Raw genomic sequence first — 14,472 nt, 5'->3', positions numbered from 1 at the left:
GATGGGATAAACATAGTGAGAAGTAGTATGAAGAGGTTTAGCATCTTTGAAATTAATCGCCAGCCCTGGATGAAATGCATCGCAGACTGTTGGAAGGAGTAAATAGCGGAGGCTCTGACTATCATTTTCCATTTCCCACAGCAGAGAGGTCAATAACCTGGGCATACACTTGAAGTAATTGGTAGTAAGATTACAGGCGAATTCAGGAGAATTTCTTTCCTCCATAGGGTGGTGGGGGTCTGGAACGTACTGCTTGAAAGAGTGGGAGAAGCAGAAATCTTTGGTGCATTTGAAACTTGAAGTGCCATAACCTGCAAGGCTATAAGCCAAGAGCTGGAAAGTGGGATTAGGCTGGATAGCTCTTTTTCTGTAGCTGTAAATTTCCATGATTGTATGAAGTGGAGACAGTGAAGGCAAGCATCATTAGACATATCCAAGTACGAGTGCCTGGGTGGAGAACATCATTCCTGAACTAATTGAGAGTGGGTATCAGATACCCAAAATGCCAGCATAACTGTCTTTCTTCCTTCCACTGGAACTCCTCTTCCCCCTGCAAAACTAGGACAGCATTGGTAAGCCCAATAAAGTACGCATGCTGAGCAATGCGGTTGGAATGGAGGTTGGCATTTGGTGGTGGGATGAATGCTGTAACTGGTAGTCTGTGCAGAAGGAATCTTGCATTGCAGAAAATCAGCAAACAGTTCAGAATGTTTTCTTTGAACTACCAATGCAGAAAGAGCAGTCTGGCTTTACAACAAGCTGAAAACAAGAATCAAAACATTGTCAGTAATAGCTTTGAGAGAGTCACCTTGGGCTCAATTTTCCCCAAAGCCATTTTTTGGTGTACTTGAAGAGTTACACCCGTTTTTTTTTTTGAGCATACACCAAAAAAAAAATCATCCAACTTTCCCCATTTGAATTGTTGATTTTGGCACCGCCTAGCTTGTCCTTTAGTTTTGGGGGTGGAGCTAAGATCTGCGCTAAAGATCAAGTTGCCAGGGTAACGAGGAACACAATGCAGGCTGAGGCTGGAAGGTGAAACATACAACACATTCTGGCCAGCTCACAGCAACCTGCACCAGCACCTTGCAGCAGCTTACCAGCATTAAATTATTAAAGTGTTGATGCCAAAAGTCTGTCACCCCCCAACCCCGGTACCGAGTGGTGCTCCTCACCCTGGCCGAAAGGCATTCCCCCCCCAGCTCTCCTCGCCCTCCCTCTCTGCTGCTGCTGTCCGGACCAGGGAACTGTACCTGCTGCGCTGATTCGCTTACCTGCACCGATTTTAACTGCCCAGAAGGTTTTTCCAGAGTGGTCACATACGCTGTCCTAAGAAAAATTGGAGTAAATCGGAGCTGGCCTAACATGCTTAAATGGCCAGAATTGGCGCGAGTGGCAGGTTACGCCCCCAATGATGTAAAAAAAATCGTAGCCTAAAAAAATCCTACCTAAGTGAATTACGCTAGTATTGAAACTTTGGGGAAACTTGGAGATTTGAATTTATTCCAAAAAAAGATGGTGCACGGCAAAAAAACGGCGCAGATAATTGGGGAAAATTGAGCCCTTTTTATGTGCCTTTCAGAACTTGTCACTCCTGTACTTAGAGTTAGCCTCGCATTTACACAACAACAAAAAAACACAAAGAACAATAAGTTGAAGGCAAATGTTGCCTGAGCATGCAATGTCCAAAATCAAGGAGCTACCATCAATCATAGTTAACTACTGGTAACAAAACATTTGTGATAATAAAGCTGATGTCAGTTAAGATAAGTGGCTGCCAAGGCATTTGAGCGATCGGAATTCTGCCTCTCTGTGCCAAAAAGGAAATGGGTATTACATCTTGTGCTGAAAATCTCAATAGACATGAATCACAGAGTAAGAATTACAATTACTGATACCGAGTGACTGATCAACACCACACAGACAAAACACACAGCTGTGCCGCAAACAGATTGTGCAATCCTACCTACATCTCCACTTCAAAATGAAAAGTAATGCTCCATTCATTTATCCATAAATCATCTACTGCTGTTTAAACCACTGAAAGAACACAGTGCAGCTGTTGCCAGTAAGACAACACAATGGCTGCACAGATCTCACTGACGGATCTTTATTTATTTTAAATATTTAGTCAGGATATCATAGCTAACTTTGAAAGCTTCTTTACAATAATTATTTGAGTCCAACAGCAGCTAACAGCCATAATATTGCAGTCGATTCAGCGCACAAACATATGGATCAAAATGGTGCCACGTTTTGGTTTTTGTGTAGCCATGTCTCAGCACGAACACTGTTTGTATTAATGTCCAATCCTTGGTTAATCAAGCACAGCCAGAGTTAAGAAAAAAAAAAGAGGTGCTACAATTGGTCCCAGTTTCCGAAGGATAGGGAAGTCAACTAAGGATATTGCCCCAATTCAACCATACCTTGATTTGAACTCTCAGAACCCTTTGGAGTCAACGACCTGATATGGTACATCATTCCAAACATTAATGTGCTTCAAAGTGAAGATTTTTTTCTACGATATGTCTTAAATTTATTTTTTCACTGAATTAAATTAATTATCTCTTGATTCCACTGGCTCAGCTGACCTTAAGTAACATTCTAGATTCAACTTAATAATGCCATTTAATACTCAAAACTTAATGCTAATACCCTCTCATCATCTCTCTAGACTGTACATCTTAAGTTTCTGATCTTTCCTCATAGCGCATCTTCTTTGAGTCCTGCTTCATCCTATAATTTTATTGTGTTCTTAACATAAAACGTTACACAAGCGAAAACGCAATTTGGGCCTGATATTGCACAAACAACGAGATGTTGATTGGTGAAGCTGTATCTGGGAAATGAAAGAATATTCCAGGGTGCGTGCTAAAAATTAAATGCACACATTTGGCAAATAGGCTCACCAAGTCTTATAGAATCAATGAGGTTTACAGCACGGAAAGAGGCCATTTTGGCCCGATCGTGTCCATGCCGGCCAACAAGAAACTATCCAGCCTAATCCCACTTTCGAGCTTTTGGTCCATAACCCTGCAGGTTATGGCACTTCAGGTGCACATCCAAGTACCTGTTAAACATGGTGAGGGTTTCTGCCTCTACCACCCTTTCAGGCAGTGAGTTCCAGACCCCCACAACCCTCTGCGCGAAGAAATTTCCCCTCAAATCCCCTCTAAATCTTCTACCAATTATTTTAATTTATGCCCCCTGGTTGTTGACCCCTCTGCTAAGGGAAATAGGTCCTTTCTATCCACTATATCTAGGCCCCTCATAATTTTATACAGCTCAATGAAGTCTCCCCTCAGCCTCCTCTGTTCCAATGAAAACAAACCCAGCCTAATCTGTCCTCATAGCTTAGATTCTCCACTCCCGGCAACATCCTCATAAATCTCCTCTGTACCCTCTCCAGTGCAATCACGTCCTTCCTGTAATGCGGTGACCAGAACTGCACAGTACTCCAGCTGTGGCCTAACCAGTGTTCTATACAGTTCAAGCATAGCCCCCTGCTCTTGTATTCTATGCCTCGGCTAATAAAGGCAAGCATTCTGTATGCCTTCTTAACCACCTTATCGACCTGGCCTGCTACTTTCAGGGATCTGTGAACATGCACTCCAAGGTCCCTCGGTTCCTCTACACTTCTCAGTAGCCGACCATTTAGTGTATTCCCTTTCCTTGTTAGCCCTCCCGATTAAATTCCATTTGCCACTGTTCTGCTCATCTGACCAGTTGATTGATATCTTCCTGCAGTCCACAGCTTTCTTCTTCATTATCATTTTAGTATCATCTGCAAACTTCTTAATCATACCCCCTATATTTTTTATGTTCAGAATAACTCCACAAGACTGTGTGCTGTAAGCTCAAACTGTTGTGACCTTGGTGCCTTTAATGTAACTCCAGAGTGAGGAAGCAGCATGGGATTCTGCCTTTTATACCTGCTTGCCCAGGGTGAGCAGGTGATCCTTGGGTCTCCCACAGGTGCGCCCCCGGTGGCAAGTCTTAAACATTAGTAAAGTTTACATACATAACATCACTCCTCCTCCCCCCGAAAGTCTTAGATGCAAGTCATTTCCAAGTTGAGGCGATCCCGGGTTGATCGCCTGAGTTGAAGTCCTGGCATGTGTGAGTTGGTCGGATCATTGCTGCACTGCAGTGTGGCCGGTCTGATCGGACTGTCGGGCATGGTGGGGTCATCCTCGTGGTTGACCGCGAGGTCGGTTGCTGGTTGGGTGTGTGTTGGTGGATCAATGATCAGTGAATCGCAGTTTGGTCTGATCCAAGTGCTTTCTGCATGTTTGTCCATTCAAAAGTTAGACAACAAACACTCTATTCCCCTCCTTGGCTAAAACAGTGCCAGCAACCCATTTGGGACCATGACCGTAATGAAGAATAAACACAGGGTCATTAACCTCAATGTCACGCGATACAGCCGTGCAATCATGGTACATGTTGTGCCGGTGATGCTGGGTTTCTACATGATCATTGAGATCCGGGTGGACTAAGGAGAGCCTGGTTTTGAGTGCTCTCTTCATTAACAATTCTGCAGGGGGAACCCCGGTAAGCGAGTGGGGTCACGTCCAGTAGCTGAGCAGAATCCGAGATAACCGGGTCTGCAGGGAACCGTCCGTCACAATTTTCAAGCTCTGCTTGATAAATTGGACTGCCCGTTCTACTTGACCATTGGATGCGGGCTTCAACGGGGCAGACCTGACATGCTTGATTCCATTGCAGGTCATGAACTCGTTGAATTCCAAGCTGGTGAAACATGGTCCATTGTCACTAACAAAGACGCAGGCAAACTATGGGTGGCGAACATGGCCCACAGGCTTTCAATAGTGGCAGTGGACTGACATGATGACATTATTATACGTTCGATACATTTAGAGTAAGCGTTCACTGCTACTAGCAACATCTTTCCTAGAAAGGGGCCTGCAAAATCCACGTGGACCCTGGACCTAGGTTTGGAGGGCCATGACCACAGACTCAGGTGTGGGGCCTCCCTTGGTGCATTGCTCAACTGTGAACAAGTTTTATATTGGTGTACACATGACTCCAATTCCGAGTCAATGCCGGGCCAGCAAACGTGCGATCTGGCGATAGCCTTCATCATGACACTGCCTGGGTGGGTAGTGTGAAGGTCGCGTATAAACGTTTCCCCGCCTTTTTTTGGCAAAACTACACGATTCTCCCATAGGAGACAATCCGAATGGATGGACATTTCATCCTTGCATCGGTGGAACGGCTTAATTTCGGCTTGCATTTCCCCGGGAACCGCCGACCAGCTCCCATTAAGGACACAGCTTTTTACTAGTGATAGCACAGGGTCCTGGCTCGTCCAGGTTTTGATCTGGCGAGACGTGACAGGTGACTCCTTCGCTCTCAAAAGCATCCATTACAAGAAGCAAGTCTGCGGGTTGCGCCATTTCCATCCCGTGGTGGGCAATGGTAGCCGACTGAGGGCATCAGCACAGTTCTCAGTGCCTGGTCTGTGGCAGATTACATAGTCACATGCAGATAATGTTAGTGCCCATCTTTGGATGCGGGACGAAGCATTGATGTTAATACCTTTGCTTTCTGAAAACAGCAAAATGAGTGGTTTGTGGTCAATTTCGAGCTCGAACCGGAGTCCAAATAGGTATTGGTGCATTTTCTTAACCCCGTATACGCATACTAATGCTTCTTTCTCAACCATACTGTCGGCTCTTTCAGCCTTAGATAAATTTCTGGACGCATATGCAAACGGTTGCAGTTTGCCGGACACATTGGCTTGCTGTAACACACAACCGACCCCATACGAAGATGCATCACAAGCTAATACTAAACATTTACATGGGTCATACAATACAAGTAACTTGTTAGAACATAGCAGGTTTCTGGCCTTATTAAAGACTGTCTCTTGAGATTTACCCCAAACCCAGTCGTCACCCTTGCGTAGCAATAAATGCAAAGATTCCAGAAAAGTGCTCAACCCCAGTAGAAAGTTACCAAAATAGTTGAGCCGTCCCAGGAACGAACGCAGCTCCATCACATTCTGTGGTCTGGGTGCATTCTTGATGGCCTCCGTCTTGGTGTCTGTGGGTCTGCTGCCGTCCGCCGCAATCTTTCTCCCCAGAGATTCGACCTCTGGTGCCAGGAAAACAAACTTGGAGCGTTTCAGCCTGAGTCCCATTCTGTCCAGTCGCTTCAGAACCTCTTCCAGGTTGTGCAAATGTTCGGTGGTGATCAGGATGTAGTCTTGAAACACCACGGTGCACAGGACCGATTTCAGCAGACTTTCCATGTTCCTTTGGAAGATGGCTGCAGCCGAGCGAATCCCAAAGGGGCATCTGTGGTATATGAACAGTCCTTTGTGTTTGTTGATGCACGTCAATTTTTTCGAAGTTTCAGTCAGCTCCTGTCTCATGTAAGCAGAGGTTACATCCAGCATGGTGAACGACTTTCCCCCCCTGCTAGCGTTGCGAACAGGTCGTCCCGCTTTGGGTAGTGGGTACTGGTCCTGTAACGAGACTTGGTTGATCATTACCTTGTAGTCCCCGCAGATTCTGACCGTCTCCATCGCTTTTCAACACCGGAACAATTGGACTCGTTGAACTCGACGAACGATATCATCCCCTCTCGTTGAAGTCTGTCCAGCTCGATCTCGACTTTCTCTCGCATCATGTATGGAACTGCCTTGGCCTTGTGATGAACAGGTTGTGCATCAGGGACGAGATGGATCTGCACTTCGGTGCCTGTGAAGTTGCCGATGCCTGGCTCGAACAACGACAGGAATTTGTTTTGCACTTGGGCGCATGAGGCGTCAGCCACCGAAGACAGTGCTGTGATGTCGTCCCAGTTCCATTGGATCTTTCCGAGCCAGCTTCTGCCGAACAGCGTTGGGCCAACGCCTGGTACAATCCACAGAGATATATCATACACAGTTCCATCATACGATACCAGTCATTGGCAGTGAAGGTATGAGCTCTTTGGTGTCAGTGCGCAGCTTGGTGTAGATCGGGCTTGGTTTTGGCCTTTGTGCCTTGTTACCCCATAGCTTCTCAAAAGCCTTCTGGCTCATAATTGACTGACTCGCCCCCGTGTCCAGTTCCATGGAAACTGCAATACCGTTTAATTTGACTTTTAACATTATCGGAGGGCTTTTGGTGGTGAAGGCGTCTACCCCATACACTTCCTCTTCAGCCTTGGGTTGAGTTGCCTCCCTTACTCGTTCAGCGTGATCCGTGCCAGATCGGTCATCTTCTGCAGACTCTGCCACGTGGCGAATCACAGCACGTCTGCACATTCGCTGGAAGTGCCCCATTTTTCCGCAGCCTTTGCACACGTAGTGCTTGAATCGACATTGATGGGCTCGATGTTTACTCCCACAGCGCCAACATGATGTTAATGGATTCACATTCACATCCCACAGCGGAGTCGGAGTCGGAGTCATCCGAGGTCTGGCCTCTGCGGGCATGTAGGCCCTGCCATGTACAGTTCTGCCTGCTGAAGGCGTTATTTTATGCACAGTACTTGCCGGTGAGCTTCGATGCTGCAAAGATATCGGTTTAGTGTTATCGTTCGTGGACATGAAAGCCTGGGCTATCGTGATGGCCTTGCTCAGATCTAGGGATTCGGCAGACAGCAATTTCTGAAGAATGACCTCGTGGCCGATTCCAAGCACAAAAACATCCTGCAACATTTTCCCCAAAAATCCAGCAAATACGCACGGTCCCGCAAGGCATCTTAGGTCGGCGACATAGCTCACCACGTCCTGGCCCTCGGAGCGGTGGTGCGTATAAAAGTGATACCTGACTATTAAGATGCTCTTCTTCGGCTTGAGGCGTTTCCGACCCAGTGTGCACAACTCTGCATATGTCTTGTCCATTGGTTTAGTCAGTGCTAGCAGATTTTTGATGAGGCCATATATCGTGAACCCACAAACGGTGAGGAGAATCGCCCAGCGCTTGACCACGGTCTCTTCCATATCCAGCTCGTTGGCCACGAAGTACTGGTCAAGACGCTCAACAAAGGCTTCCCAATCACCCTCAACAAATCTCTCAAGAATACCAACGGCAGCTATAACCGCGTGAAAGTTTGTGATCGGTTACTCGTCGCCAATTGTTATGTTCAGAATAACTCCACAAGACTGTGTGCTGAGAGCTCAAACTGTTGTGACCTTGGTGTCTTTAATGTAGCTCCAGAGTGAGGAAGCAGCATGGTAGACTGCCTTTTATACCTGCTTGTCCAGGGTGAGCAGATGACTCTTGGGTCTCCCACAGGTGCACCCCCTGGTGGCAAGTCCTACACATTAGTAAAGTTTACATACATAACAATATTCAAATCGAGATCATTGATGTATACCACAAAAGGCAATGGACCTAGTACTGAGTCCTGTGGAACCCCACTGGAAACATCCTTCCAGTCGCAAAAACACGAGCTCGTGGCACTGGGAGTAATCCGGAGATTACTACCTTTGAGGTCCTGCTTTTTAATCTCTCTCCTAGCTCCTTAAACTCTGCCTGCGGGACCTCATCCCTCTTTCTACCTATGTCATTAGTACCAATATGGACCACGACCTCTGGCTCCAAATCTTTCTTTCCTGATTTTGCCGTTAAAATAATTTTTACGGTATTCCACAGTGTCTTCTGCATTTACTGCTATTGTCTCACTCACTTGATTTTCTGCACTCAAAATGACTGGCTAGCACCTTGCAATCACATCACACTCCTTCCACATCACACTCCTTCCACTGCCAACTATAAAGAACTAGCATTTCATAGAATGGTCATCGATTGTTATACAACTCTCCAGATGGATAGCTACCCAAATCGAGAGAGTTTTCAATATCAAGGGATATGGGGATAGTGCAGGCTAGTGGAGTATAAGCATGGTCATGAGCCATGATCTCATTGAATGGTGGAGCAGGCTCGAGGGCCCAAATGGTCTACTCCTGTTCTTATTTCTTATGTTCTTATGTACCACAGAAGCTATAATCATTGAAGGTGGCAGGGCAGGTTGAGAAGGCATACAGGATTCTAGGCTTCATAAATAGAGACAGAGTACAAAAGCAAGGAAGTTATGATGAACCTTTATAAAACACTGGTTCGGTCTCAACTGGAGTATTGTGTCCAATTCTGGGCTCCGCACAATATGAAGGATGTGAAGGCCTTAGAGAGGTTGCAGAAAATATTTACAAGAATAGTTCCAGGAATGAGGGAATTCAGTTACATGGATAGACAGGAGAAGCTGGGATTGTTCTCCTTCGAGCAGAGACGGTTGAGAGCAGATTTGATCGTGGTGATTAAAATCATGCGTGATCTAGACAGAGTAGATCGAGAGAACCTGTTCCAAGAACCAGAGAACACAGATTTAAGGTGATTGGCAGAAGAATCAAAGGCCACATGAGGAAGAACTTTTTCACGCAGCGAGTGGGTATGATCTGGAATGCACTGTCTGAAAGGATGGTGGAGGCACATTCAATCGCGGCTTTCAAAAGGAAATTGGATAGGTACCCGAAGGAAAAAATACTGCAGGGCTACGGGGAAAGTGAGACTAGCTGAAGTGCTCTTGAAGAGACCTGCACGGGCTCGATAGGCCGAATGGCCTCCTACTGTGCTTTAACAATTCTGTGATTCTATCTGCTTGTGGCAAATCTTTGAAAAAAAATGTTTCAAGCAAATAAGTTGGAGGATTTAGCAGAAACACGCATCAAAAATTTCCTTAAGGTTCCTTTCGCTCCGCCACCAAACATTGGGCCCAATCCTCGCATCAATTTTTTTGGAATAAGTTGTTTTTTCTGGCGTAAGTTTAAAAACAAATGCCATTTTCCCCCAAAAATTTGCTCCAGAATAAGTCAGTTTGGTACGAATTTTTTTAGGTCAGTTTTTTTTCCCCAAAAGGGTCGTTCCCAGACACTTACGCCAGTTTTGGCCATTTATGCCACTTTGGCCAGCTAAAACTTACTCCAAATCCACTTAGGTCAGTGTATGTGGCCAGCTCTGAAAAACTTTGCGGGCAGTGAAGAAAATGCAGCGCACAGTCGGCAGACATTAGGGCAGGGATAGGGGAAGGAAGGGAACTGGAGAGGACCTCAACAACCAAGCACCAAACATTGCAAGGAAAAACTCAAACAATTAAAATACTAATAAAAATGAAGTAAATCCTACCGGAGAAATGCGAGCTGCTGGCCGCGATGACACGGGATAGTGGGGGGGGGGCGGAATAGCCAGAGACACTCATTCTCTCCCCCACCCCCTCAATACACTCTCCTCCTCCTCCTCCCCTGCCCTGCCATGCGCACTCCTCCTCCTCCTCCTCCCCCCCCCCTCCTGCTCCTCCCCACCCCCACAAAACTCTCCTCCTCTCCACCCCCACAAAACTCTCCTCCTCCCCACCCCCACAAAACTCTCCTCCTCCCCACCCCGCAAAAAAAACTCTCCTCGCCGCCGCCGCCGCCCCCCCCCCCCCCCGCCGGCAAACCCTCCTCCTCCTTCTCCCCCCGCCAAAAACTCTCCTCCACCCCACCATCAAAAGTCTCAAACACACCCACACAAGCACAGCCACTAAATAAAAAATAAAAGCAAAGTCCTACCTGCCGGGAACTCAGCGGGCCGGCCGGCCGGTGCGAGAGGCCACTCGGGCCGGGGATAGGGTGCGGTGAGATCGGGTGTCCCTTCGGCCTGGGATAGGGGCTGCGAGCATCGGGTCCTGCTCAGAGCCTGCAGGACGCACTGGGAGGGCAGGAGCATGCGCTTGGCTCTCACTGAGCATGTGCACAGGTGCCGGCAGTGCTTTCTGCGCTGGCCTTTTGCTCCACTCCCCCCGCCCCCCCGCCCCCCGGCCCACTTCAGTCTCCACACCACGACTCCGGGGACTCCGAAGAGCGGCCAGGATGGGGCCCCTTTTTTCTGGCGCCCTTTCCAGCAGGCAAAGTCGGTGCGTTTCAGGTCAGTACACCGAAAAAACGGTTTGGGCAATGTTGGGCCCCTTAAGTGGAAACTCAGCAGATATTCCATTGATGCACATAAACAGGTTTTCCACCAGTTACAGTGGTGGAGCAGGAGAAACACTGAGAAAATTCCCCACCCTTCAGACATCCTGTTCACGTGAATTTAATGTACGCATTCTTTACATTTCCAATGCCTTTTTTTTCCCCCACTAGGGATCATTTCTAATTTAAAGCTTTGCAATTCTTGAAGATGAACTTGCTAGGCTAGTTAGGAGTGAAATCAGGAAGCATTTTTTCACACAAAATGTCAGTGAAAATCTGAAAGGCTGTGAATGCTGGGTCAACTGAAATTTTGACTGAGATTGATCTGCCATGATCTAATCGAATAGCTGAACAGGCTCAAGGAACTGAATGGCCTCTTCATCTTCCTTTGTGACCTCCTCCGAATGTGGATTTTCAGGCCCACTGTTATAATAATTTAAAACACCTCCACTTCACAGAAATCAGAAAGGTATCTGACCTTACACTGTGTGCACAGTTTGAAAGTTGACAACATAACATAAGAAATAGGAGCAGGAGATGGCCTTTCGGCCCTTCGGCCCTTCTTCGCCATTCAAGAAGAACATGGTGGATTTTTGACCACAACTCCACCTTCCCACACTATCCCCATATCCCTAGAGTTCTTGAGTATCCAAAAATCTATCGATGCCGGTCTTTAATATACTAAACAACTGACCATCCACAACACTTAAAAAATTACTATAGGGTACTTACATTACTATACCTTTCCAGACCATGTAAAATTATGGCAAGGCAGATTTCCACCCCCACCTCCAAATTTGTTCCTTTAATAATTTTGTTACTTTCCATTGTATTGCAGTAAACAAACAAATCGGTGGATATTTGATTATCCATTACTTCATGCAACTGTCATTCTGCTTTCCTTTATCGCTCTTTGTACAACATCAAATTAGCATCTTCATTTTTTTTTGAAATAAGTACTTACAAATTGTTCACTTAAATACTGTAGAAAATCAAAGGTGAAATAAAAACGAACTCTGCATATCATACAGTACGATTATTATTCGGGAATGCTTACTCATTGCCCCAATCCAGGCGAGCTGTAATGTGCCGTTTTACATCTTTCATCCGGTCATGTGTTAGATGCCCCACCAGGACCTGCCTTCGGAGATCAAGCAGCTCATTCATTACGTGCCACAGCCGGTGAAACAAATCCCCTTCATTCTTCTGTCAAAGGATGAGAGGAAGAAGATAAAAAATACTTTGTATGTTTCAGGAAAATAAAATTCCCTTTTCAGAAATTAATAACCACAAACCACAAGGAATGTAGCACAGCCCCACATCAAGGTCAACCCCAAATAAATCCTTCTAAAAACACGAAGACAATGTTGATGGAAGTATGAATTATCTAAAAAAAAAAGCATTAAAAATATCAGGAGACAAGCACGAGTGTACAATCATGCACACATACAAAAATATATAATATATATATTATACATACGCACATGCACATATTATAAATCAGGGTCTAGAAATTCAAATGGGGCGGTATTGATCGGGCGCCCGTTATATGCTCAGACTGATTCAGTTCCATTGACTGTGAATATCATTTAGAATTAAAATAAACCTAAGCTAAAGACATAGATGCTTCATCAGAATTAAAACTGGAAGATAGGTGAGCTCCTCAGTGGGATTGTAAAAAACAAAACTGGAGGGTGAATGAAAAGGTAGAAATTAGGAATGTTGCTTCCAGTCACTGAGAGGAATTAATGAATTAAGTGACCAGCAGTTTTTTGAAAGTCTGGAGAGAGGCAATAATTGGTGGGTGTTAGGTAAAAATTCCCAGGTATGCAATGAATGGACATTAAAGCAAAAGTGCATGAAAAAAATAGAAGTTAAACTTGTCCGACACCTTGCTCATTCTCCGGACACCCCAAGCATTTCATAGGCAAGAATTGATTTTTCACATGTAGTTACTGTAATGTCAGCAAATGTGGCAGCCGTTTTGTCAGAACACGATTCTAAAGCACTTCAGATCTGGACTTGTATTTTCCGTTTTTGGGTATTGCCTAATTGGCCTAATTGGCAATTCATACACATTGATCTGAATCATGGGATTGTGTTAAAAACTTTCAAATTTTTGGCTCTCTTTTTTTTCTGGATTATCTGGTTCTTTTCTACTGTTGCAACTAGTTTAGTTTTCCAACTCAAATTTTGCTATGGGTGTTCCGATTTTCCATTTCAAATTTCCTTCACTGATGTTACTTTCTACCATTTACAATGGAGGAACTTTTTCGAATTCTAACAAATATTATGTATGGCTAAGGATCTTGCTGGAAAGTAAAAGGTGTTGCGGGTGCAGATTTCTCATGCTGCAGGAATATACTGAAAAGTAATTCACTCAGTATTTTTGGGGTTATAATCAAGGTCACTCAAAGATCATGACATGTTTCTATTCTGTAGTCTCTAAATACGTTGCCACCCTGCAAAAAAACAACATGCTTGGTTTCTGGATTCAACCCACATCATTGCTCCTGGCTCCTATCTGATGCTAATCCAAGGCATCAAACTGTGCTACACTGTGGGTGGGAATTTCTGATCTTACAACACTATAAACAGCAACGTTTATAAATGCCCCAGATCAGCAGCAGCATGAGGTGCGAGTTGGGAACTGTGATGAGAGGTGAATTGAGGAAGACTGGCCTTGTGAACTCGGAGGAGGGATAGGAGGAAGAAGAGTTCTGCCGTGAACTGCGAGAAGGAAAAAGAGCAGAGCTTTGGAATGAACTGGAGGAGGGAAGGGGATAATAATAAACAATTTAACCTTCAATAAAATAATTTAACAAATCAATCTGATTTAACAACTGAGGGCGCCAATACAGAGTCATAATAGCCCACAAATGAAAGAAAATCCCCAGAATTTTTGCCACAATCTTCTGCAGTTTTCCACTGGACCAGGTAATAACACTATTTCAGCTGCACATTTGGCTGAAACTGAACGAGAAAATGACTGGCAGCTTTGGATCAGCATCCTTAAATGAAAATGATGTCAATCCTTTTTGATCAACTGAAATACTCACTAACTGAGCCTGTGGCAGATGGTAGCTGAGCATTTCTCTAGAGTCCTCCTGACCTGAAATGCCATGTTTCCATGGGGATGTGGGGCATGGATTTAAATGAGGATTCTTCTTACCAGGTAGGCGCGGTTTCAGAAAATTTTACATGACTTTTTATTCAAGGAACGAGCTGGGGAATAAATTTTGTTTTTAAAAGCACTCTTCCAGTAGGATTCTCTTTTATCGCATCAGCCAGATTCAGAGGAAGTCCCAATTCACAGTAGCTGTATAAATACTGGATCTGAATCAATACAAGTATCGGCAATATGCATTTTGGATCTTTTTAGGTTCACCATGTACATCTAATTTAGAAATGATCGGAGAGCCTGGAACAACTTCTATCTCAGGTATATTGCTGCTGGACAGTATTAATGCCCTGCCTCTATGTCTTTATTCAATTTAGTAACTGAA

The 14,472-nt window shown here is 45.1% G+C and overlaps 1 protein-coding gene across 1 annotated transcript in view; it reads right to left on the bottom strand.

Annotated features, from left to right (window-relative positions):
* Nucleotides 1-14,472, bottom strand: part of LOC139280730 (dedicator of cytokinesis protein 4-like) — a 511,619-nt gene that overhangs the window by 366,030 nt on the left and 131,117 nt on the right. Inside the window, exon 6 of the mRNA XM_070900388.1 lies at nucleotides 12,024-12,172. Coding sequence (XP_070756489.1) covers nucleotides 12,024-12,172 — 149 coding nt within the window. The remainder of the gene's footprint in view (nucleotides 1-12,023; nucleotides 12,173-14,472) is intronic.

This window comes from Pristiophorus japonicus, chromosome 15, assembly GCF_044704955.1.
Source record: "Pristiophorus japonicus isolate sPriJap1 chromosome 15, sPriJap1.hap1, whole genome shotgun sequence".
NCBI classification, from domain to species: Eukaryota; Metazoa; Chordata; class Chondrichthyes; family Pristiophoridae; genus Pristiophorus; species Pristiophorus japonicus.
Note: the sequence above shows the minus strand (reverse complement) of the source record. Positions and strands in the feature narration are given on the sequence as shown.